A 24,838-nucleotide genomic window follows, 5' to 3' on the forward strand; every position below is an offset into this window, starting at 1 on the left:
ACACACACACACACACATATATGTGTGTGTGTGTATGTGTAAAATAGCTGTTTCCTGAAGTCACAAGGATTTTGAGTGTGATACTGATAGGAGATTGCAGCTTGATAAGCAAGATGTCCGCAGTGTGGCAAAGAATCAACAAACTTAAAAGTTTTTACTTTTAAGTTGTATGGGGGATGTTATACGGGGGAGGCCTGGCAAACCAGGAAGGGTTTATATGTACTGTGAATTTAATACATGCTGCTGCTAATGACTGAATATTTTGCATGGATGTAATACATCAACAAAATAAAGCTGATGATAAATTGTGTGATTGCAATGCATGATAGATTTAGGTAGATCATGACTAATATGCCTACTTAATCTGCTCTGGGTTAGCTGCCTCTAGAACCTGTACTGTGAACATTTTTCCTCTTCTTCTCTCTTCCTGTGAGGTCTACTTTCACATGTACCTTATTTATATTTCTCTACCATTTTATAGTCTCCCAGTTGACTATTGGACTCCTGCATTGGACTATTGAGCTCCTACATACCAAACAGCATCTTAGTGTCATCATTGTTCTATCATCTGTGTTTCAATATTATGTCACCCTAAAATGGAGGAAAACATGGAAATATGGAAGGTAAGACAGCTGTTATCTAGCAAAGAGTACGAATTTATCAAATAAACCCAGATTCTAGCAATGTACTTCAAAAAATATGATGAAGAGCAACAGCTGAGAAAACTGAGCCTGATTCTCAATTACTACAACATATTTTTCCACTTCTCCATTAGTGTAGATGTATGGGAGAAAACACAGTGACAGACAGACTGAGAAATCAAGAGCAATTAAAATCCTCATATTCAACTTTGTAAATGTACTTCAACATCCACTAACTAGAAAGAACTCCCATAGTTTTCTGTCTAAACAGCATTCTGAAAATCCTTTAAAAAAACGTTAGCTCTGCCAAGGATTATTAGAAAACTAGTATTCTGTAAAAGATGCTGTTTGCTTACAGCTAACACAACTCCACCTCAGAACAGTGACAGCTTTGACTAGCTGATCCTGTATGATATGCAGTTTTTAAACGTGCTATAGGAAACTACTGTTCCTGGTCAGCAGTAAAGAGAAGCAAAAATTGTTTTGTAGAATAAAAAAAAAAAGGCAAACCATTGTGCACATCATCTGCCTGAGTTACACCTTCTTCCCAACACACTTTTTTCCTTTCCTCCAGGGCAAATAGAGGACAATTATGGCTTATTTAAAATGATGAGCTGTGATTACACAACTATATATTGCAATTCTAATAATGAAAAGGAAATATGCCTGTACTTTACTATTCTGAACCAGTAGTGTTGGATTTACCTATGTTTCATTAGTTCAATGAGAGAAGAGTTTTTTGTTTATTTTTTAGTAATTGTTAAGGACCTAGAAGCCCCATGAGGATTACTTTGGGTCCAATGAGCTCTGAATTCGTAGCTGGCATGGTGTCAAGTATTCATCTTTCAGATTGTGCGGTGTCTGTTTCTGTATTATATTATATATACAATATAATATACAATATGATATTGTATATAATCCAGAAACAGTGTAGTATGCATGGTAATCTTTGTGAGATGCTGTGTTTTAAAGACTGCCACAGGACCATTTTTTGGTACTTTATTCTCTTTTTCCTCTTTCTTGTTAAAATGGCTGAGCAAACGGTAAGAAAACCTCCAGAGGTGCGTTAATACGTTTATGGTAATACTAATCTCTTTCTTTAGTGACTCACTTTAGAGCTGTGTTATAGAATACATGAAACCATTAATACTTTAATTAAAAAACTACCTAATTTGTTTCTTTACATATTTTACATCTATGTGTTTGCACACACTAGCCTGACATGAATATACCTGAAACAATGGACAATTTCATCTACTTCAAACGTAATTTAAAATATCTTTTTTTCTCACTGCTAAAACACTTCCCATTTGAACACTTCCCATTATGAACAGTGATAACATAGACTACCAGTTTTGTCAGATTTCTACTAGTACTTACTTTAGGCTTAATTCTTTTAGATATCTCAGCTAAAGTGATTTTGCTGTTAGGGTTGTACTTTTACAATGCCAGTGGTTGCCCATGCAAATTTGTCCAAGCTGAAAGACCAAAATATGTCAAATGCATTTCAAAATTTTTCAGGTTGCCAATGTAAAAGTATGAAAGTTAAGAAACATCATAATCAAATCTTTTCCTGTTTCAAAAAGTTGCAAACAAGTGTCCTTGCTGAAATGCATTAGTGTTTCTGTAACAGCAGTATAATTTTAATATCCTATGCTATATGAAAAACAGGTCACTGCCTAAAGAAGGTTGCTTTGGACACATATTCAACGTAAAACAGAGCTGAAGTGGAATGGAAATCTATTTCTTCTGCTGTAAATGTCCTCAGGAAGATTTTTGGAGATATTTTTTTTTCTCATTTTTGTTTTGTTGTCTTTTTCCAGCTGAGAAAGTTAAAACAGATGTCCTTCTGCTTTAACTTTGCCAGGTTGAACGATTTTGCCCTGAGCTCTGCGGGCGGCTCCCCGACGCTGCGATGCCCTGCCGTGTCCCGGCGGCTCTGCAGTTCAGGCGGTGTCAGCGATGAAGGCACTTGTAACGCTACGTGGCTGAAGCTTTCTTTCATCATGTTCCTCTTGGAAAAATCACCTCCCATTCCCTTATCATTCACATGTCCCGCAAAGTGCAGGAGATTTCATGCAACGTAAGTGCAGTACAGTAAGGGGCCGGAGCCAGAGAGACCCGTAAACATACTGCGGTGAGGAAGCCGGCTGCTCGGGAAACTGGCCTCGGCCAAGACTGGATTTTCTTGTTCTTCTCTAGTGGAGGGGAAAACGCAGGCACTATTGCCAAAGGCATTATGAGCCTAAGAAATTTGCTATAAATGTTAGGCAAAGTGTCAAGGATAGAATATTCAAGTAAGCTATCCTCAAAGTTTTTTTGTGCATTGAGAAAAAGAAGAATTTCCTTTCTTTGACGGAAAAAAAAAAGAATCTTTGACCTTAACTTTTGTTTTGTATCACTTTTGTCTTAACTTTTTTGACTAGCTTGGTGTAAGTTGGTAAAACTTAATAAGAAATGATTTCTAATGTTCTTACCACTGTGTAATTTAGTCCTTATATTCAGGGAGGGAATAAAAGTACAAAAAATGTTTTTTTTTATGCAACAAAACATTAATAGGAGAATACAGATAGAATGGGCAGACTTTATACAGACTGCAAAAAACATCATAGGGAAATGAGGAGCATAAACAGGATAATCTGAAAATAATATTATGTTTGTATGCAAATAAGGTGCTGATGATCTTTTTCTTCCGGTCTACTCCACTAATTTGCCACGAGGCAATATGAAAAGCAATAACAGTGAGCTGGCATATTAGGAAACCTTTGAATGTTCAAAAGAAACATTCAATCATTAAGGCTCCCAATATAACGTGGCGTGAAATCGTTATAACGTGGTGGGAAATGACCTGCTTAGCAGCCCCGCGCGGAGGCTGCGCGCGCCGGGGGAGCCCGGCAAACTCCGGCTGACGGCACGGGGCCACCGAACGATGCGCAGAGCAATTGTATGCGTTGCTTTGGAAGGAGCCGGTGCCTGCAAATGGCAACTTTTTACCCAAAGGATCACAAACTGTGCCTCAAACTGAAATGCAAACTTTTGCTTATCCCTACAGAGCTGCTACCTCCAGAGTGAGTCAGGAGCAGGTTGCCCTGAGTGCACACGCGAGAGCCGTTTCCCTCTGCATCCTCCTCCTCTCTCCCCCGCTCCCAGCAGGGAAAGTCATGGTTGGGTTTGAAAGCTCAGTATTATGCCTGAATAGAGAGAATTCCCAATGTTCTTCTTAAACAAGAATAAACCCCCCCCCAAAAAACAAACCCACTGAAACTGCTGGGATTATAATGGAAACATAATAAAAACTGATTTTGGTGAGGTTGCATAAGCACCCAAACACTGCTTTGGGGAAAAGAAGTTATATGTGAAGAGAGAAACTAAGTTCCTTAATTTAGCTAAAGTTAGATAATAACCTGCAGTATATTTTTCTCAAAATGCAAGAAATGTTACATTCTCTTTTTTCTATCCCCTTCCTTTATTTTTAAATACGAAAACTTTTTTTTCTCAAGTTTATATCTGAATCTTTGAAATTTGTAGGATGAGAGACATGAGAGACATCCTCCCCTTTGCTCTTCCATAATTTTTTGAATATGGAACTTTTTTTAGGAATTGAGAAAAATAAGAAAAAAAAAAGGAGAATATAGTATTACAAAAGACTGTGTGTGCAGGGAAGGTGTAAGCCAAAGAGAGAAGGAAACACGTATGCGCATGTGTTGATTTGTATTTATATAACAGCAATCCAAGAACCTACTGCGTCTCAGCTGAGATGTGCTAATGGATTGCAGGAAGTTAGAGAGTTTCCGTAACTACATCTGTGCAGTGTGGAGCTTTTCCAAAAATCTTTGTTCTATTTCAGCAATTGTGACGATGGAGATATGGCCATACTACAATATTCCCTTAACTGCATGGAACTAAATGGTGGTGTGGATGCATATATGATTATTCAGCTGTGTTTTTATTTTTTCATATGTTTAAATGTTTTAAATAAGATTATTCACACCACTGGACAACAGAAAAATGTTTGGATTTCAGATGAAAGTTATATTACTGAGCTGACACACAGAAATAACCTATATATAAATGCAATATGAGAAATACTGCCCATGTGAAAATGGGTGAAAATGAGTTATTCTCAGAAAAGGCAATTTTTCCAAATATACAAGAACTCTTATTCTGGCAATTTTTGGCTATATTGTCCAGTCTAGTTCTTAAATAGCATAGTAGCAGGTTTATTGCCTTGATACTGAAAAATCAATGTGATGCATGTTTAAACCCCATCAAAGGAGACAGAACTCAAGCATGTGCTGATATGCTGAGAGGTTATCTCAGCCTGAATAAATGTATGATAATTATTTTTTCTCCTAGTGAAATATCTAATACCCAGAAACTTAGCTTGCCCCTCCTCACAGCACGTATTAATGAAACACAGCAGTAAAAATGAAGCAGTAGTTGGAAGATAAATCCCTCCGTATAATTTGATATTAAACTATAAATTTGTTGCACTGACTGCATTGGAACTGGACTAACCCAGCTTTTCAGAACAGTTATAATGTTTCTTAATGTCCAGATATTAGATGATCTTATTTGACTTTATAGTATTTTACTATTTATGCAGCTGAAAATATTTTACAATAATAACCTTAGAAAGGGCATATAAATAAATATTCATGATTTTCATCTGTTTAAGGTAATTAAAGCACATGATATTTGACCCACTAACTCCAAGATTCTATTTTTGTTTTTCTTAACAAAGGACAGTACCAATTCCCTTGAATCCAATTTCTTATGAAGCTATAGAGAACTGCAGACTTCAAAGTGTGTTTCAAAATATTATGTATATCTTGGATATTTTGTCAATCTATTGATAAGTTGCAAACCAAAGTAAATGATGTTTTGGAAACCCACAAAGAAATTCCCTAATTAATTAAGAAATTAATTTATCCTGTTTTTCTCCTGACCATTACCTGCAAGAATACAGTTAACTGTTTTGGAACTATACGTATTGTATTATACTCAAATGATTTTTAGTCGAACATGAACCAAGCTAACGAAAATTCTATGTAGAGGAACTCCAAAAAAATAGCAGTTAATGCAGTTTTTGGCAGTACTAAGTCAGAATAGTAAGCAGGTCTCTGCACTTCTCTCATGTCAAAGAAATAGTCCTCTACAGGCTTTAAGGTTATAACCAAAACAGACATTATCTGCACTGTAACAACACTGTTTACTTGAATCAGGTGCAAATGATTTCTCAAAGGTCTATGAAAACAAGCCCTGTTTCCTTTCAATCCGTGTGTGCATCAATCCTACTAATATCTAATTGCATTGCATAAAATTCATTGGTTTTGTGTGTGAGGGAGTGTTTGTTTATTTTAAACAGATAAGACTGAGGCTGTAGCTGAAGCAGAAATATGACCACTTTTTTGCCTTTTATCAATGTAACGCCAAAAAGTGTTGGAAGTCATAAAATTGCTATGTGCTTGCATCAAGTATGTTGAATTGTTCTGTGTAAAATCCACAAAAATAAATCCTTCCCAAAAGGCTGTAAACAATTTGCAAAATACATGATGGAATAATCATGAGGAAACCTTCTAACATTGCCACACTTCCTTTAGAGAGTGTAAAACCCTTTTTCTGGCTCAATAGATGTTATTGGAGTTAAGATTGAAAGGAATTACACAGGAGAAGGTTTCTTTTCCAGGCTTACGGAAGTCTTCTGAAAAAGATAATGCGAGTAGGATATTTTTAAAACATATTTTCATCGCACTCCTGTCTGTACCATTCCTGAAGGAAATGTTGACCAACACAGCTACCTACTCTGCTCTGCTAGCTTAAGGCAACAGTGTCAGTGGGGACAGAGAAAAGGTGAGGTGTTGGAAAAGGTCAGAGCATTTCCTGAAGCAGAACATTTCTGCTGCGTCCCCTATGACAGAGAGGGAGGAGCAAACACTAGTTTTTGAAGGAGTGATGCTATGAAGTTCAAGAAATTATCCCTAAACTAGTTGAATAATTTGGGCTGTCCAAAAACGGTTTGTAAAACAATATGGTTTAATATTGAACATAATTTTTTTTATTATTTTCACACTGAAACAAGTAACTGAAAAAGCAGTATGTGCTTGACAAAATGCTCTGCTCAACTATATCTGAAATATTTTCTTTTTATCCATTTACTACAAAACTTCGTCACTGGACCAACAGACCAATTTTGCCCTCCTTTCCCCCTTTTTTATATATAACACAAATCCAAAGTTTTCATATGGCTTTACACTTTTCCGTTTTCCCCTGTAGGCTACATTTGTGTACGTTTATCTCTCATCTTAGCAATCTTTGCTTAAACCTTCAAAATCATGTACCTTTTGACAAAAGCTTTCTGTATAGATTTCTCCAAATTCATCCTGATCTCCTTACATGGAACAAACTGCACTGTGTATCTAAAATGTTTCCACCAATTCTAAACTAAATTACCCCTATCTTGATAAGGAGGTAGTTTCCACGTGGTTTTGTGCAGTACTAAGAAGCTCTTTCTACATCTCAAACATCACATACACAGCTGTGAATTTTGAGTGCAGAGCAGTCAACACATCTAAAGAGTCACTTTTCCCCATTATCTAGTTGAGGTTTCCTTTTATATTAAGCAGAACTATTGTTTAATAGAGCTCAGAAGTGCCGCTCAGAAGATTAAGAAAGGAAGTAAAGAAGGTTATTTAACCTACTCTGTTTAGAAGGTTATTTAACCTACTCTGCTTAGAGAATTCAGATAGCAGACTTTAATTATCCAAATTGGAATTTAGCCAGGAGAGGATGGCCAATAACAACATTCTGTGAAAATACTATGAAATCTTTTAGGACCAGACAGCTCAGCAACATCTTATTTGAAAGGTGGTAACCACAACAGCTGAATGTCTCTTAACACTTTTGCTGGAATACTATTCAGCAGTTCAAATTCTAGAAAGAAAAGTGTTTCCTACTAAATCAGCACTATTTCCTGCATCTTCAGAAAGTTTTTTTTTTTAAGAAATCTCCTACTGAAGCGTTAAACTATCTCATCCTACCTCATGAGTAACATAAAAAATGCTCTGATTCAGCCCTGGATTTAGATTTATTTAAGGTTCCTCTGTGTAATAGCAATGGCAACATACTCATCTCCAGTGCTTTGGGGGCTTGACCCAGTGAGGTACTTGCCTGCTTTTAAATCAGGTGTTCCAGAGCTCATCATTATTCTTCTCAGCCTCCTTTCAAGTTGCTAGAGTATAAGACATCAGATTCAGGACTCAGAAATCCAAGATTCAGAAATCTGGGTTAGTGCATGCCCCATATACTGCGCTTGAGATGAAACTCGCCTCCGCTAGCATTGACAGCAGCTGACGTGCAGCACACCAGGATTTCTGCAGGCCGCCACCGGGGAGCTCTCCAGAAGGAGACACGTGGGAAACCCTGTCCCTAGGCTTATGCTATTACTCCATTTAGGCACCTCTGTGAAACTGTGATTACAAGTCTGACTCTTCTCATTAGGTCTTCATGCTTGTATCACAATTTTCCAAACACTGCTAGCGGTTAAGTTCACCTTTTCCACGTTGCCTGTTGGTTGCAGTTTTTGCCTTGTGTCTCTTTCTGGATCTGTAATTTTTTTCATTCCAGATGATAAAAGCAGTAGGTGTGAGACAGGCAGAGTGATACTTGCTCTGAATATGGTTGGTTAAAGCTCTTATCCAGCAAATGAGAGTTCTGGGTACAGATCCACTGATCAGACTAATCTTTTAAATTTAATAGCTGTCAACATACAAGAAGCCTTTTTGACAAAATTCCATATCAAAGATTATTAAAGAGAATAAGTTGCCTCAAGTTAGGTGAAAAGGTACTTTTATGGATTTAAGGCTAGTTAAAGGACAGGAAAGATAGAAGAGATTAGTGATTACTGCTTGGATGAAGAAGAATCAAAAGTAGGATAGCCTCAGAAACAATGATGAGGTCAATTTTTTCCCACTTCTTCATCCTCAGTGGAGTAAGGATTTTGCAGAGAAATTTCCAAGAATAGGAATGATGCTAAATTCTTTCCAATAGGTCAGTGATGTATCAATGCTGAGGACCTCCAGAAGGTCCTCACAAAATCTAGGAAAAAATATCTAAATAACACCTGCATGCTGTTGAATTTGGAACTTAAATTTGTGATCTCTGAGTCATCATGGATAGTTCTCAGAAATCATAGACTTAATGTTCAACAGCAGTTGAATCCCCCTAGAAATGCTAGGCATGATCAGGAAGAGTATTGAGAATGAGAGGGGGTATCCACTTATCCTTCTTGTCCTTAAAACATGTGGAAAAGCCTGATGTGCCCTGATCTTGAGCGCTGTCTGTAGTCTTGATTGATGCAGCTGAAGAAGGGCAGAGAAGTGTTAAAGAAGATAGAGAGAAGGGTAAATAGCTGACTTAGGATCTGAAGCAGATTTTTTATGAGGAGAGACAAAAAAGTCCTGGACCCTTTGTGGAGAAAGTGGCAATTTGGAGAGAGCATAGCAGGGGGGTATATCCCTCTATTTGCTCTCCAGATATTTCCTTTGAGCTTTGCCAGCACTTGCAGTGTGAGCCTTGGCAAACAGTCTTCATCCTCCCAGCAAACCGCAGGAGCCAAAAAGCTGAGAAGAGGCTTTGCTTAGATGAGGGACTGCTCTGATATGGTGGTGCTGGAGGACAGCAGACAGGCAGCCTGGCCAGCACACAGGGCTTGGGCAGCCCCAGCAAGCTTGGTATACGTGCAGTTTTCTACCCTCTGCTAAGCAAACGTCATTCAGTTTTTCAAGTGGTTATCGCCTGGCCAAGTTTGAGAAGATTTTCATGGGTGAATGAGAAAGACTGAGAAAAAGCACTTCCAGAGAAACGTCAAGCCAGATAATACCAACTTAGATTAGAGACTCCAAATGATGGGAGGTTGGACTAGATGATCTCCAGAGGTCCCTTCCAACCTTACTGATTCTATGATTCTGTGAATTACCTTTCTCACATTTTTGTTATTATTATTCCACTTCATTTTATGGAAAAGCTTTATAAAAATATCTTCCTCTTTTTAGTCCCCCTGCCCCTCTCAGTGCAAGTAGTATTGGCACAGAATAAAGTATTAAGGCATAGAAAAGTTAATTTATGGATATGTTGTTGGGAAGGAGGTGTTGCTTTGGTGTTTTGTTCTACCATAGCTCCACATTATCATATTAAAAATTGTAAGCTTGGATCAGATTTGCCTAGCCTTATTATAAGGGTCACTCAAAGAACTTAAAAGATGGAGGCTAAGTTAAACTTTAACATCACTACCTGCATTTACATTGCCACAGAAAGTACTGCACCTTTTTTCAAACAATTTCTTGTCAATGTTCCCTCCATAAGCTGATGGCTAGAAGAGACTATGGCATTGCTAGTTTAGCTTATTCAATATAAAGTTCCCTTTTTGCTCCCATCAAGAATTTATATATTTAACTCCATTTGAAAGATTAGACAGATAAAGAAGCTTTCAGCAGAATCACAATACAGGTAATTACGGGTCTGTCAGCATTTCCATTATGAACTCCATTTAGCATTAAGGACTTAGCATTTTTCCATCATTTCAGAAAATGTCAAACTGAAAGCTGGCACATAGATAAGCAGCCTGGATGCAAATTTGTTTACACAAAATATTTAAATCTGTTCAGCTGTTTTTGATTTAGAGATCAGCCAGAAACTTTAAAATCTCAAGGTTGCTCATGTGTTTCTGCCAACTGCTAGACCATACCACAGTTTAAAGAAAATGTAATTGATTAATAAAGTGTAGACTCATTGTGCTCAAAAGTTTTAAAATTATTTATTTGAATTTTTTTTTTTCAGAATTTCTGGTCAGCTTGCAACCCTTCTGCCATCTTTATAAATGAATGATGAGTTACAGTAGGTTTCAAAAACTGTAAAATAAAACCTAATAGTAATCTTAAGATCTATAACATGTTTTTAAGCCTTAATGAACTACCATTGTAAGAACCTGAGTAGAAATGGACTAAAGCCTATAAGGTTCTTAACAGTGTTAATTGCTTAATCCACTGACGTAATACCATTATCTTCAGTGTGAATTTTAGAGAATTGTCCAAAAAATATCTGCTAGAATTTAACTGTTACGGTTTTTCACTCTCATCAGTTTAGTCCCATACATGATGTGAACAGTTTTGGAGAACCGTCATATCCTAAATAAACTCTTCTATATCAAAAGAATTTTGTTTATTATAGCAATTTGCTCTGTTCTGATAAAAAGTCAATGATAAATCTTCTTTTTGTTTCAGTAGGGACAAGTTATAAATTAATTACTGATTATGGTAAATGCTCCAGTAAGGTTATAAATGGATATCTGATGGCTCTTGCTCTTAAATACACTTTTCACTCGGAGAAATGAGACATTCTGAATGAAAAGAGTTAGAACTATTTTGCAACATTAAATAGGAAAATAATATTCATTCAGAGGAAAAAATAATGCTGAGCTTGTAAAATGTGAACATTTGGTAGATAACGAGCATATTTAAATCACGAATAAGAGATGGGCAATCAGGAAAAAATAAACTTCTTGAAAAATGCAGTCATCCAAGTGTGCCAGAGAAAGAATAGGAACCTAGCCCCTAGCAATTTACTAATTAAAAGCACAAGAAAGTATGATACAAAAGAGACAGTGCAAATAAACTTTGTGCAAATGAAACATGGAGGAAGCAGATGAGAGGAGAAAAGGCAAACTAAACATATCCAGATCAGTTTGGCCAGAGGATTTTCACCTATAGGGTCCTATTTGCTGCTTTAATAAAACAACAACAACAAAAATATGTAAGAGTGAAGAAAATATTCTTCAGAAAACATCTCAGATAACAATAAAGTACAGCTCTGCCTTGAAAAGTATCTCTGCAAATTAATTAATGATGATTCAATGGTTTTTGTATCCCATACTACATTTTTGAATAAATGATTCCTTTTTCTTATAGCCTACCTTAAATTCTGCCAGGCATTTCATGACTTCTTGAGAATAACAGAGGTTTCTGCCGAGCAGGTTCTCTCCTTAGCTGATATCTGTGGCACTCTCTAGCTCTAGATTAGACATCTGCTTCAGCTCAGATGTCAATGGTTTTCAAAGAGATAACCAATACAAGAGGCCCCAAAGGGAGCAATTTGAAAGAGTAACTTCCACAAGTCAGCTACCTAGAAAACTCATCTGATTTCACTGAAATGCTCAAAGTAAATCTTGGAACAAGTGAGTAGCAGATACCTTGCAAATCTCATCATGTGTTACTCTCTGGGAATTATTTTTTATTATTGTTATTGTTAAACCAAAATATCCAGTAGAATCTTGAGTTCTGAAAGACCTTTGTTCATCCCAGAGAAATGACATTAGTAGCATTATTAGAGCTGAAAATTTTCCCCTCTCATAAAGAATTTCATTTCACAGCCTGAAAAATCAAGAAGATACTTCTTGGATTTCCAAAACAGACTGTATATTGGTAATATTGTATAATATTGTATATTGTATAATGCTGTATATTGTAAAATGCTTATTTGATTGCAAGTAAAGATTTTATCTTTAAGTTACTCATAGATTTTGACTTCTTTTAGTCATATGTTTTGAATATCTTCATGTTTGGGACAAAGAGGTATTAATATTTTAGTGAACAAAACATAGTCGTGTATAGGCCCCATAGACCAGAGAAGAGAAAAAATAAATATACCTGAAACTCCACTCTTTCAGCCTTGCCTTCTTGTAGATGGTTTAAAATCCAAAGAACATCCTGAAAGACTTAATAAACCTAGTCTATGACTGCAGGGCTGGGAGGATATTTAGTTTCCTTATACATTTATCAGACCACAAAAGGACTTTACGAATGACATATAAGCTGAAGATAACTTTCTATATTCTACTGTAGACGTTACACTTTTTGGAACTTGCCAGAGGTCCAACAGTACTTGTGAAGTGGGAAGAAGGTTTGGGAAGTAGCCCAGAAGAACAGGAGAGGATGCATAATTTGGGAAAAAATACAGAAGCTAGCTGGTGTAGTGAAGCTATATATATAGGGAAAACTTATTTTTTTTTTTTATTTTTTGGGGGAGCGGTAGCTTAATTTAAAACTAGCTAAAATTAGTGTGGAAACTCATACATATTTCAATGACAATATTGTAGTAGCATGGAGATTTAGGAATATGGAAGCATATCCTTAGGACGATTATGTAGACAGATACACAAGAGTCACTAAGGCTGCTGAACTCATTCTGTATTAAGCACTGCCTCTGCGGCTGATTGAAAATAGCTGTTACTATTTCAGATAAATAGCTTTGAGAAGCATAACTTTGTCAGGATGTTTACAAAAATCACTAGGTCTTATATGGTTGATTCCTGCAATTTTCCACTGCTGACAATGAAAATGCCAATAATATTTATCTCCTCTATTTGTCAAGGGAAACCTGTTATCCTTGCATGAGAGGATATGGGAGGTACTATGGGTAAAGGTATTAGCACAGCAACGTCTATGAAAAATGCAGGAAGGCTATTACGACTTTACCGCATGTGTTATTTTTCTTTCCACATAAAGTGACTGAAAATTAAACTTTCTCAAGAATGCTGTAGTACTCAAGCAGGAAATTTGGCCACTGAAGAAGTTTAGTAACATTCACATTCTTATGAGATATCTGTAATTGCTATAAGGGGAATATAGTTGAATTTAGGATATATGAGAGTTCATTAAATAGAATCTATAAAACCTCAAAAGAAATATTCTCCCAAATGTCAGAGGTATTTTATTTTCCCAGGAAGGAGTTGCCAAGATTGAAGTAAAGGGTAAAGAGGTGATATTATCAAAGTCTCTGAAGCTAATAACTGTGTGCGTTGCATGAGGGAAATGATAGGTCCCCTTTTAAAAAACTGGCAGAAAAGAGCAGCTATTGAAAGGAAGAGTTCCAGATAAAAGGGGTGGATATGCTGAATAACAGTGTGAAAAGGAGTTATAAAGATGTTCTTGTTTTAAAATTAAAGATCACCACAGGAAACCTAATCTGAGCAATCAGTTTCCCCTTTTCTATGATAAGAGGACATTTTTCAAGCCCGTGAAATGGAATGTATTGATTTTTTTCTCAGTTCAAGGACATATGCCCAACTGAAGAAAATATTTTTTAATAATATGAATTATGCAAAAATCTTAAGAATTTTAGTAATAGCCTGAAGAGGAAAAGACCATTGCCATGAGTGTTGTTAAATGTTCACTTGATAAATTACAGTTCATATTATATAACTTTGATAGATTAGGCTGATGAAAATTCTCTATTCACATACACACTTTTACAGGCACTATATGAATATGAAGATTTTGGAGAAATTGTCTGGAACTTACCCTTGTAGTTAAACATTATGAATTATGCGTTCATTTGTATGTATTCCTTCTCTTGTGTTCACTAAAACTCCCATGTCAAGCAACAGGCATTACCAAAGTCAGTAGCAGTACTCATAAGACTGAAGTGGATCAAAGTTACCAAAGAAATGGCTCAACACATCAACCTGACAAAAAAACATGAGTATTCTGTTGTTTTAAGGACTACAACTGACATTTTGTTCTTCTGTATTACATTAAATCTAGTGGACTGATCCCTAGAAGTGCTGACGTGCTGATCTACAGAATGTAGAGATAGAGCATTTTCTGACTGTATCCAAATATACAATATATAAAATATACAAATATATAATTTATTTTCCCAAAGCAGAACAATTTACTTTTGTATTATTGAGGTCTGCAATGCAATGTAAGTTTTCCAAATGGCATACTTACTGAAAATTTCCAATGTATTGTGAAATACATAGCCTCCATTATAATTTATATTGCAGGATCGAATGAAATATATACATGGAAAAATGAAATTCAAGATTCAATACGAAAAAAGCCAGAGGAAAGTCTGCTCCCAACAGGAGCTCCCTGCTCCTGTTCCTTCTCCTATGGAAGTCTGTAGGGATTCTGCCATTTTCAATGGGATTAGAAGCCCATTTTATTCTGTAATTCATAGCTTTGATTTACCTTTGGATCAAAGCTGCTGTACATAAGGAAAAAATGTAAATTTTGGTGTAGACTTTAAAGGGGTTTGAAATTAGACTAAGTTTAGATCAATTCAGAGCAGAGCAATCCAGAGAACTGACTATAGAAGGATTTGAAGTTTTTCTTCTGGCTAAGAGTAAACTAGGAGAGGAAAGGTCTTATAATTCTCCTAGTTCTGGCTCAATGCTGTGTTAAAGCAAAAAGAATATCCTTAGTTTGCATGGATGTACCTTGTTTCAGCTAAGAACTCCATACTATACTTGCAAATATCCACTAACTGGGTCTGACGACAGTTCTGTAAGTAAGATAATGATCACAGAGGGATCATTTTAACTGCCACTGAAATACAGCCACCTCTGAGACATGATACATCAAACTCTTTAAATGATAATAGCAGCACTATAAAATAAAGCAGAAAATAACACTGAAACACTTGTCTGTATTTGAAAGGTGATTAGAAGTTTTCATTCTATTAAAACCTGTCTTATAGAAACTATATTTGGTAAAATGTTCTTAAATGAGTAGGAATAGATAATTGTGTCCATTAATTCCTAGTGTGCCAAAATCTATTTTTTATTAGCCTTTTTAGTAACTTCATCAACCTTCATCAAGCATTTCTCTTAACTTTTGCTAGATATAACTACTTGTACTCTCATTTTGTTAGTGAAACCAGTTATGCAAAATAGTCGAACTCCCTTGTGAGATTAGGAGTACAAAACAAGTAAAGAGGTAATGGATTGCTCAGTAAGCACATTCAGTTCAAGTTGTTAGCTCCACCCTTGAAAGCTAAAAATGCAGGTTGTGAATTTCTTCATAACATAAGCAAGAATGTAGATAATATTTGTATATACACATATTATCTATATTAAACATATGCATATACACAATTATGTGAAAATCAAACAGGCAACAAGCTACAATGCATATAGATATAAAACTAACATGATATGAAGATATGGGATACAGATAAAATTGAATTCGAGATCAGAATCAATGATTGCATCATCTAGCAATCCAGGTAATTACTTAGTCATTTCTGTCTCAAGCTTTCAGACTCCTTTAGTCCTATAGCAAAGATAATCTGTGCTATTTACTGGCCTCAAGAGGTGAGAATTCATCATCTATCCTGTGAAATTTTTCTGTTGTTGAGAATCGTTACTGTGATTCACTTTATTTCTATGATATATACAAATATTTTACATGATAGTAGATGTGTTGTGGAGAATCTAAGTAAAAAATGGGCCGCCTGTCTCGGTACATCTGTATTGATTGTCATGGTCATGGTCCCGTCATGGTTTTTGACAACGTCATTTGATTAGGGCACCAGACCCAGTGGAATCTCTTTAATGCCATTCCCCCAAACCCTGAAGATTTCCCATGGGGGCGGGGGAGGCACCTGCAATCTTACTTATCTGCCTAGCAGCTCAGACATTGGGAAGGAGATCATGAACTTCCACTATTTCCTTTGTTGACATTACATCGATATTCAATGCTTCTAACACTGCGATTACAGAGCCATCTATAATCATTATGTTCTGAAAGGATTCCTCCAAAATTTATGTGATCTGGAAGACCAAGATGGTAAGACTATGCAGTCAAATCAATTAAGGAAAAAAGAAATACATGTAAATATCAACAAAAATCTAATACGTGTGTGTACATATTTATTTTTAAAAGTCTTCCTTTTCATCTGATATCTTTGTCTATTTCATTCCTAATAAGAAAAGCTAGATGTTGGGAAGTAGATATTCAACATTTCCTAATAGTATTAGGCTTTTCACATATTAAATATCATGCACATGTATGTTTAGGTCCAGGACCATCACTAAATACGATTCCTCTTGATGCTTTTTTTTAGAGAAAATGCATTTTAGAGAAGATACAATTTTTTTAGGGAAATTGTACAGTTTCACTGAGAAGGAAACCTTCTTCCATGAAGTTATTGCTTAAATGGCACGTGACCAAGGCTTGCAAGAGTTCTGGAACTTTACAAGAAACTCTATCAGGAAAATTATGCAATCACAATGACGAGGTAAATTTGTAGACTTATAATAACTACTTTTTCGCACACCTGTCTGATTTATTACTTAAATATTGGTTCTTCAAATACGTAATAAGCTCTACCTTAAAATTATATGGCTCTAAGAGAAATGGCCAAATGGCCAATATGGCCTTGGGCCAGATTATCAGTTCTCTGACTGCTCTTTTCTGGGAGATTATTTGGCATAATCTAGTAAACTAATTTTCAATACAAATTTCCTTCTGTCATGTCAGGCTTGACCATTATATGTCCAGAGATACATGGTGATGTAATATATGATGATACTCATCAGTAAGAAGTAGAGTCTGAAACATTACAACCCTGCCACATTAGAAAAGTTGTTTTCTATTACCAGAAAAGGGAAAATTCAATTTTTGCTGCAGATTATAAAGAGTTTTCTATTCCTACAAGTTCCAGTTTACCAGATTTTATATATTTAACATTTTACATATAATTACATATCATTTTATAAACATTTTCCAATGGTTTGTAGTGCCTCCGTATACCAGCATTGTAATATTGTACTCACTTGGCCTTATTTCAGAGGTGCTAACTAGTTCCCCAGGCTCTTACTGAAGCCAGCTGGAGCTGGAAAGCCCGAGACCTTTGAAAATTAGACACATTGTATTCAGGCCACTTGTTTTTTAAAAAAGAGGGATACAAGGTCACATTATTCTTCCTAACCTTTTTTTTCTGAAAGGATATTATAATCCTGCAAATCATCCCAACAGGATGTTTCAATAACATTTAAAAATCTCTCTAAACAATTTTGTGCTTTTTCTCTCTTTCACAGATTCATACAGGTTCAGTGGTTATGAAGCTTGACTTTTTTGTTTTGATCCATGTAACCAATCAGCAACATTGGGTATAATACAGCCACTGCCAATACAAGCTGTTAAACCATCAGTGCTTTCAGCGAGATGCAGAATGTGTGCCTGGACATGTGATGGAGGATGAAGGATGGGTACAAACTCTTTGTTATAGAATTTAATGGGGGCCAAAAGTATGAATGGCTTATTAAAAAAAAAAGAAAGAAAAAAAGAAAAGAAAAGAAAAAGAAAAAAAAAGTAGCAGGAGAGGAAGAAAGAATAATAATAAAAAAATAAAGAATAGCACAGGCCAGTCCACGAAAAAATGATATTCTAGAAGCAGCTTCTAGGTCGACAAGACTCTAAACTACTGACTGCTGAAATATGGGATGATATGCCAGTCACCTGGTACCTGCTGTGTTTCTTATATCTTCGCCTAAAGTGCTGCTAATGGTCACCGTTGGAGATAAAGGCCACTAGTCTAGAAGGGCAATTGATTCTACTAGACTTGTTCCTATGGTAAAATTCAGGTGGATCTTAAGTTTCTACACAGGAGTTTCTAAACAGGAGGGATTTGAAATCACATCCACGGGTTTCCATAGCACGAGTGGGTTGGTGCTTCCAAGTCGGGATGTTGATAACTGGGTTGAAGACACAACCTGCCACTATCCAGCCGGTTGGGTCGTCGGAAAGGAAAAACAAACAAACAAAAAGAAACAGAAACAAATAAGAAGAAAAAATACCACTAATGCCGTCTGAGACTTGCGAGCAAACACTTGGAGTAGTCACGGAGCCGAGGAAAGGGGAGGCAGAGCGGCGTTTGCCGGGAGGAAGGGCTCTGCGCAGGGCCGGTGCGGGGCCGGGAGGGAGGCGCCGCTCGGCGCCGCTCGGCGCGGGGCTCGGGGGGGGGGGCATTTGCGGGGCCCCCCAGCACCGGGGCACAGGAGAGAGACGTGGCCCCTGCAGAGATGATGATGCCGAGAGGTGTTTCGCGGTTTTACCCTCGAGAGGAGGAGCGGCGCTCTAAAGAGCCTTGCTTTAGGCATCGGGAAGGGCAGAGGGCTGTTAACTTTGCCTGCCGCCCTGCAAAACTGTGCAGCCTGAAGAAAACGCTTAGGCGCTGTGCACTGCCTGCTGAGCATAAGCCTTGTGTGATGGGTGAGAGCTTATCGGGGAAAAAATAAAAATAATACTAATTAAAAAAGCTAAAGAAGGCAGCAGGCGGTTGTGCGGAGGAGCTGGCTGTGTGCGCTGGCGAGTTGAACAGGAAGGACGACGCGGTGCCTTCTCCAGCCAGTGTCTCCCCGCACCGCGCCTACACACACGCGCGCATATATACACACATACACACACGCGGAGCTGCAGCAGCAGCGGCAAGGGAGGAAACATCCCCCGAGTGCCGCCCGCCTAAACGCTCCCCCTCCGGGGACCCGACCGAGCGCCGAGCCGCGTCCCGTCGGGCCCCCACCGAGGAGACCCGTCCGCCAGCACCCCCACAAGCCCCGACGGGCCAGGAAGGGTGCGGGGGGGCATCCGGATCCTGAAACGACCCCTGAGGGAGCGCGGTCGAGGTGGGAAAGGAGGCTGCGGAGGAGGCTGAAAGAAACAGGGCACATTTTGTCCCTGCATGTTCCCACATGCCAGGTAGCCATCACTCAGAAGTCCTTTCCATTTTTTCACCACTCTCCTTCCGTCGACGAGCCGTTTAAAATCTCCCTGCTGCCCAGTCTTCCAGTCTCCCCTTTATTTGGAGAGCTCCCCTTGTTCCACTTGTCACAGCTGCGACCAGGGAGCAGAGGAGCTGCAGCAGAGGCAAGGCTTCATTTTAGCAAGGCAGACAAAGAGCAGACCGTGGTGCTCTCTGTCTTGGAGCGATAGCTAAATGCAAGAGATGGAAAAGTCTTTGGGTTCCTGGTTATTTCTCCTGGTTTCCTCCCTAATTTACTTCCACAAACAGTTCACAAGCATCTTTTGGGGCACCAGGGTGTCTGAAGTAGCACGGGTATCAAGGATTTCCTTTCTGAATCCCAGGAGGTAAAGCTTTATACTTTTTTTTTTCTTTCCATAAAAGAACTACCATTGATTTGATCCCCCTCCTTCTGTAAGGGAGTTAGGTGGTAGAGGTTTCCCCTCACTGTCCCTCCAAGACTGGTTCCAAGATCTCCCCTGCCCCAATGGACTCCTCATTTCTTTCTGGGGATCAGAGTGGAAAGGAAAAGAGCTTTCCTAGGTGCCTGCACATTTACAGGGAAGAGCACAGCATCCATCTTCCCCTGCAGCTGGACAGGAATGACACTGCTTGGCACTTGCTAACGTCTTTTTGTTTAATGCCTTCTCCCTTCACTTTTCAAAGGGGCTGTTTCTTTGCTTTTTTACTCCATGTCTATCCAAGAAAGATTATCCTGGAGACTGATCTATAGCGTAACAGGATATTGTTTTAGCAGGTAAAGATTTTCATAAAAGAAGGTAAATTTCCTCATCACCTCAGCTCTTTCTATCACTCCTTCCCCAGCAGTTCTGGCATATCTTTTTCCTGCCATTTTCTCTCTTCCTTTTTTCTCCCTTTCTAACCCTCTCCCAAGTACTGCTGCGAAATTCTGGAGAGATGCAATTTTGTAGATGAGCATTCAAAGAAACTTTGTGTTTACACAAACATATACACTTATAAGGGAGCACATAATTAAACAGGTATGATCGTGGCTGCATAAGCCTCCTGAGATAGTCTGACAGCTGGAAGACAGTCAGGACAGTGGAGTTAGCTGTGGGTCGAGACTGGAGTAATGGCAACAGAAGGATGACAGATGTGGGAAGGGCCTAAGAGGCAGATATGAACCAGAGTTGTGGATGTGGTTTGGATCACAGGAACGCCAGCAATAGTTTTGGTGTTATGGAGTTGCACCTCACTGTGCAGTAAGGGTGATCAAGCAAGTGAGGGGTAAGCTAGAGCTTGGGAAGGTGGAGTGTGGAGAAACGGCCTTGACAGGCAATGGTAGAGCAGATGCTGGCTCTGGGGAGTCACAAACTCCCAGCAGCTGGGGTGCTTTAAATGGGCATATATTCATTTACTCTTTGCTTTTGCCAGGGTTTCTGGGAGCAGGAGCACCGTGCTGACACAATAAGAATGTAAATCAAGGTAAAACGCATTCATTCACAGGAGTGTGGGGAGAACTAAATATAAATGCTCAGAATAGATGCAGTGCTGCAGTGAGCCTAAGCCAGCTCTGTCGAACCTGGCTGCCTAAAGGAACCCACGTCCAGGCAAATAATATCCAAGCTACTAGGTCGCCGCTTGCTGGGAGGACCCTAAAGCCAACAGAAGTCTACGGAAAGTGCCAGGCTCAGCACCCGGGAAGCTCAGGCCCTGACGAGGGAGGAAACCTCTTGGCAGCGTTTCGCTGGGAGAGGAAGGCAGGGAGGGGGAGGGCCAGTGTGCAAGGCGGGGTGGTGCCTGGGGCCGGGTGGGTGCTTCACCCCAGCTCTCGCCCTCGGCACCGGGGGGGGGGGGGGGGGGGGGAGAAGGGAGGGGGCTGCGGCCCCAGGGCATGCGAGGCGGCTCCTCAACAGGTGCTGGGAAACCCCGCGCGGCTGCGGCGGGCAGCGCGGCCGCGCAGCGCGGCGCAGGGCTGCTGCCCCCGCGCCGCTCGGGCGCGCAGCGCAGCGCAGCCCCGCGGCGGCGGCGGCGGCGGCACCTGCACTGCCGCCGCCTCCGCCGCCGCGCGCGGGGGGCTCGGCGCGCTTCGCAGGCAGCCGGCCGATGACTTGCAAATGGTCACACGCGTGAAGGAGCCGGGACCGAGCAAGGTGAAAGAAATGCCGCCTCCTCCCCCCCTCCGCCCCCGGCTCGGTCTCGATCGCAGACTGGGCAAAGCTCTCGGAGCAGCTTGCTTCGATAGACGTAAACAGGGAAAAGCTGCCTGTAATTAAATGTGTGTTAACATTCCCCTGCTAGCCGCTTCGCCTCGGATACCGTGGCACGATAACGTGGGACGATGAGGTAAATCCTTCTCCCCCCACCCGCCCCCGTGCAACACGAAATTCTCTTTTCTACGGAATGCAAATGGGGGGACAACCAGCTGCAAAGCTCCACAATAAACTGTTTCATAAAAGGCAAAGCCAGCTCGGGAAGGCACGCCTTTGAATGTGTGTGTCTCCCCCCCCCCCCCCCTCCCCCCGCCACACACCTCCTTCCCAGCCGTGCAGGCAGCCTCTGTGGGCGCTAACCCAGTCTAAAAACTCGGAGAGGATCGATAATGTCTACTAAATATTCCGGGAGTGTGCGAATGAAGCAGGGAGGAGGGATGAGGATGGGGGGGATAAAAGGATGATTAATCAGATATTAATCACTGGCCGCAAACAAGGGTAGATTATTTCGGGTAGCCAAGCGCCTGTATGGAGTTGCAGAATAGATCCCTTCATTGGAGGCACGCTTGATGGGATCAGCACTTCACCATTTGGTGATGCCCGTGTAATATCGGAGGAGCACAGTATTCAAGCCTCACATTTATTTTCTCTGTGAGTATCATTTCCCATCAACTCTCTGCAAGCACAAACTTAGTGCAGAAAGGAAGCAAAACCCCCCTTACTCCGAAAAAAAAAAAAAAAAACATAAAAGGAAGATTGAGGAAGGGTACCAAAGGAGGGAAGGGAGAAGGTGTCGATCGTTGCACTCAGTGGTAGACCATGCCTTCAAGGCTGAATTACTACCGTGCCTTTTCCACAGTCAAGGAGCCCTGGATGCCTGCAAACTGCTGAGCGAAGAACCGCATTTCGGGCTGCACACGCTCATCTCCTTGCTAACTTTCCTTATGGAACGGGTTAAACTAATAAGTGCATCGGTACAGGCATTCCCGCAAAGAGCCGTTTGCTCGACTGAAAAATAGAAATGTAAGTAATACCCCCCCGCTACCACCAGCATCACCTTTAAAAAGTCACCCAGTGGGATTTGCTTGAATATACACTAGTTAGAGGCTATATGAACCAACTCACGTATCCGTTTGAGCATACTGCAAGAATATTTATTGAGCCCCAGCTCAGTCACTGCACTGAACGCCAAGCCTGGTAAGCAAACACATTTCCTATCTCCGAAGAGAGCTCTGAATCAACTCCTTCTTTCCTCCTCTCTTAACGATCATTTTTTTTTTCTTCCCATTGTAAAGCACCCACAGTACAAATACAAAATAATAGAGAAATACATTTTTGAATAAACGTGTGTATAGGGCGAGAGCTTGCAACGCCCTGACAGAAAGCAAAGGGACCCCTAAAAATATACCCCTCAAATGCTACCCTACCTTTCACACACGAAACCATCAATAAAAAGACGAGGTTCCAAAATGTAAATCCACTTTTAATCTCCATTTTCTTCATCAGGATGAAGTCCAGCCGGCCACATTTAGTACATCCCCTTTCCCAAAAGTCTGCTAATTTTGATTCCTTTGCACGGATTTCCCCTTTGCAGATCCCTTTCATATTATTCTTGCGAGCTCCTAATTCCTGTTCTTTGGCCAGGCGCAGCGGAGTTGTTGCTGTTGATGGTGCGCGGTCACAGCTCAGAGTGAATGGTGTTTCTGGGATACCACAGCAACCTTGACGAGGACTCAACCATCTCTCCAACGGGGGCACAAAGTCTCAGCTACTCTCGATTGTGTCTTTTCCTCCCCCCCCACCCCCCCACTACCCCAACTCCCTGCACAATCGAAACTACCACAACCCTGCCTTGCTACAGCATCCGCCAGGAGCCGAGGAAGAGCACCTTAAAGCTCGGTCACCCTCTCGAATAAACTCCAAACAACATTTGCAATTGAGATTTTTTTTCCCCTCTCCTCCTCCTCTCCCGCCCTCGAAGGATCAATTCTGCCTGGGAAAGCGGCTCAAGACATAACACGGTGGGGAGATTTGCACAGCCTCCTGGAGGAACCTCCTAGGAGCTAACGCAGCGGGGCTCATCCACCCTGCTGCCTCTCGGGAAACAGAATGAATTAAAATAAGGAAGGGAAAAAAAAACACACACACACACACAAAAAAAAAAAAAAAAAAAAAAAACAGTGGCTGGTTACTAGGAATTCACGTGCCAGGCTTGGGGCTGCGCTCGTCAGCGCACACACGCGCCGGGGCGCACACACCTTGCGCGGCAGCACGTGTTGCGCGCCATGCGGTGCGCCTCAGCGCTGCGCGCGGCGGAGCCCAGCACGGGCAGCCCCTCCGCGGGGTGCCGAGCAGCGGCGCGCACTGCGGCGCGGAGGCAGCCGGCGCGGGGCTGCGCGGCCCCCGCCGGCCCGGCCGCGGCAGGGCGGCGGCGGAGCCGGGTACCGCACCGCACCGCACCGCGGCGCGCAGCCTGCAGGCCGGGCGGCTGCGCGGCGCGGGGCGCCCCCGCCCTGCCGCGGCCGGGCGCGGTGCGGCCGGGCTCGGCCAGGAAGAGCGACGGCGCCACCTGGCGGCCGCGCCGCCGCGCAGCGCCGCGCCGCGCCGCGCCGCGGCCGGGCGGGGGCTGGGGGCGGCGGGGAGCGGGCGGGGGTTCGGGTGCGTGCCTAGGCGTGTGCGTGTGTGCTTATGAGTGTGCGTGTGTGCGCGCGTGGATCTGTTCTTGCGCGCGGCGTGTTTGTACACGGTGTGTGAGCATGCGGGTAAGCGTGTGTGTGCCTGTGTTGAGTGTGTGTGCGCGCGTGTGTTTGTGCAGATGTGTGTGATTGTTGGTGTGCGTTTGTATATTGTTGCTCGTGTGTGTATGTGTACATGCATCTGTGTTTTTCTGTGCATGTGTTTGTATTCGTGCATTTTCATGCATATGTGTTCATGTGTGGATGTTGATATTGGTGTTCAGGCATCTGTCCTTGCGTGCGCATGCATGTGTGTGCATCTGTGTGTGTGCTTGTGTGCATATGTGATTGTGTGAGTACCTGTATGCATGTACGTGTGCATCTGTGTGTGTGAGTAGGCATGTGTATGTGCATGTATCTGTATATGTGATTATGTGTGTATGTGTGAGCACCTGTGTGTGAATCTGTGTGTGTATCTGAATGTGCATGTGTGTGTGCATATGATTTTGGTGCATGTTTGTGTGAGTGTATGCACATATTTTTGCATGCATGCTTAATTGCATATGTATACACGTGTATGTGCATATGTATGTGTGCGTGTTTGTGTATGCCTGTCTGTGTGTTGTGTCTTTTTATGTCTGCCTACGTGCATGCATATGTGTGAGTTTATGTGTGCATGTATGTGTGTGTGTGCATATGTGTGTATGTGAGTACGCAGGAATAATCTAAAGTGAACAGCAAGAGTACGCACAAGTGCATCAGT

General features: G+C 40.9%; 1 protein-coding gene across 3 annotated transcripts in view; it reads right to left on the reverse strand.

The window, feature by feature from the left end:
- CSMD3 (CUB and Sushi multiple domains 3) overlaps positions 1–23,005 on the reverse strand; it is a 683,676-nt gene extending 660,671 nt beyond the window's left edge. For all 3 annotated transcript variants that reach the window (XM_062568389.1, XM_062568388.1, XM_062568387.1), the window contains exon 1: positions 22,828–23,005. In XM_062568389.1, coding sequence (XP_062424373.1) covers positions 22,828–23,005 — 178 coding nt within the window. The remainder of the gene's footprint in view (positions 1–22,827) is intronic.
- Positions 23,006–24,838: the final 1,833 nt, after the last annotated feature.

This window comes from Rhea pennata, chromosome 2, assembly GCF_028389875.1.
Source record: "Rhea pennata isolate bPtePen1 chromosome 2, bPtePen1.pri, whole genome shotgun sequence".
NCBI classification, from domain to species: domain Eukaryota; kingdom Metazoa; phylum Chordata; class Aves; order Rheiformes; family Rheidae; genus Rhea; species Rhea pennata.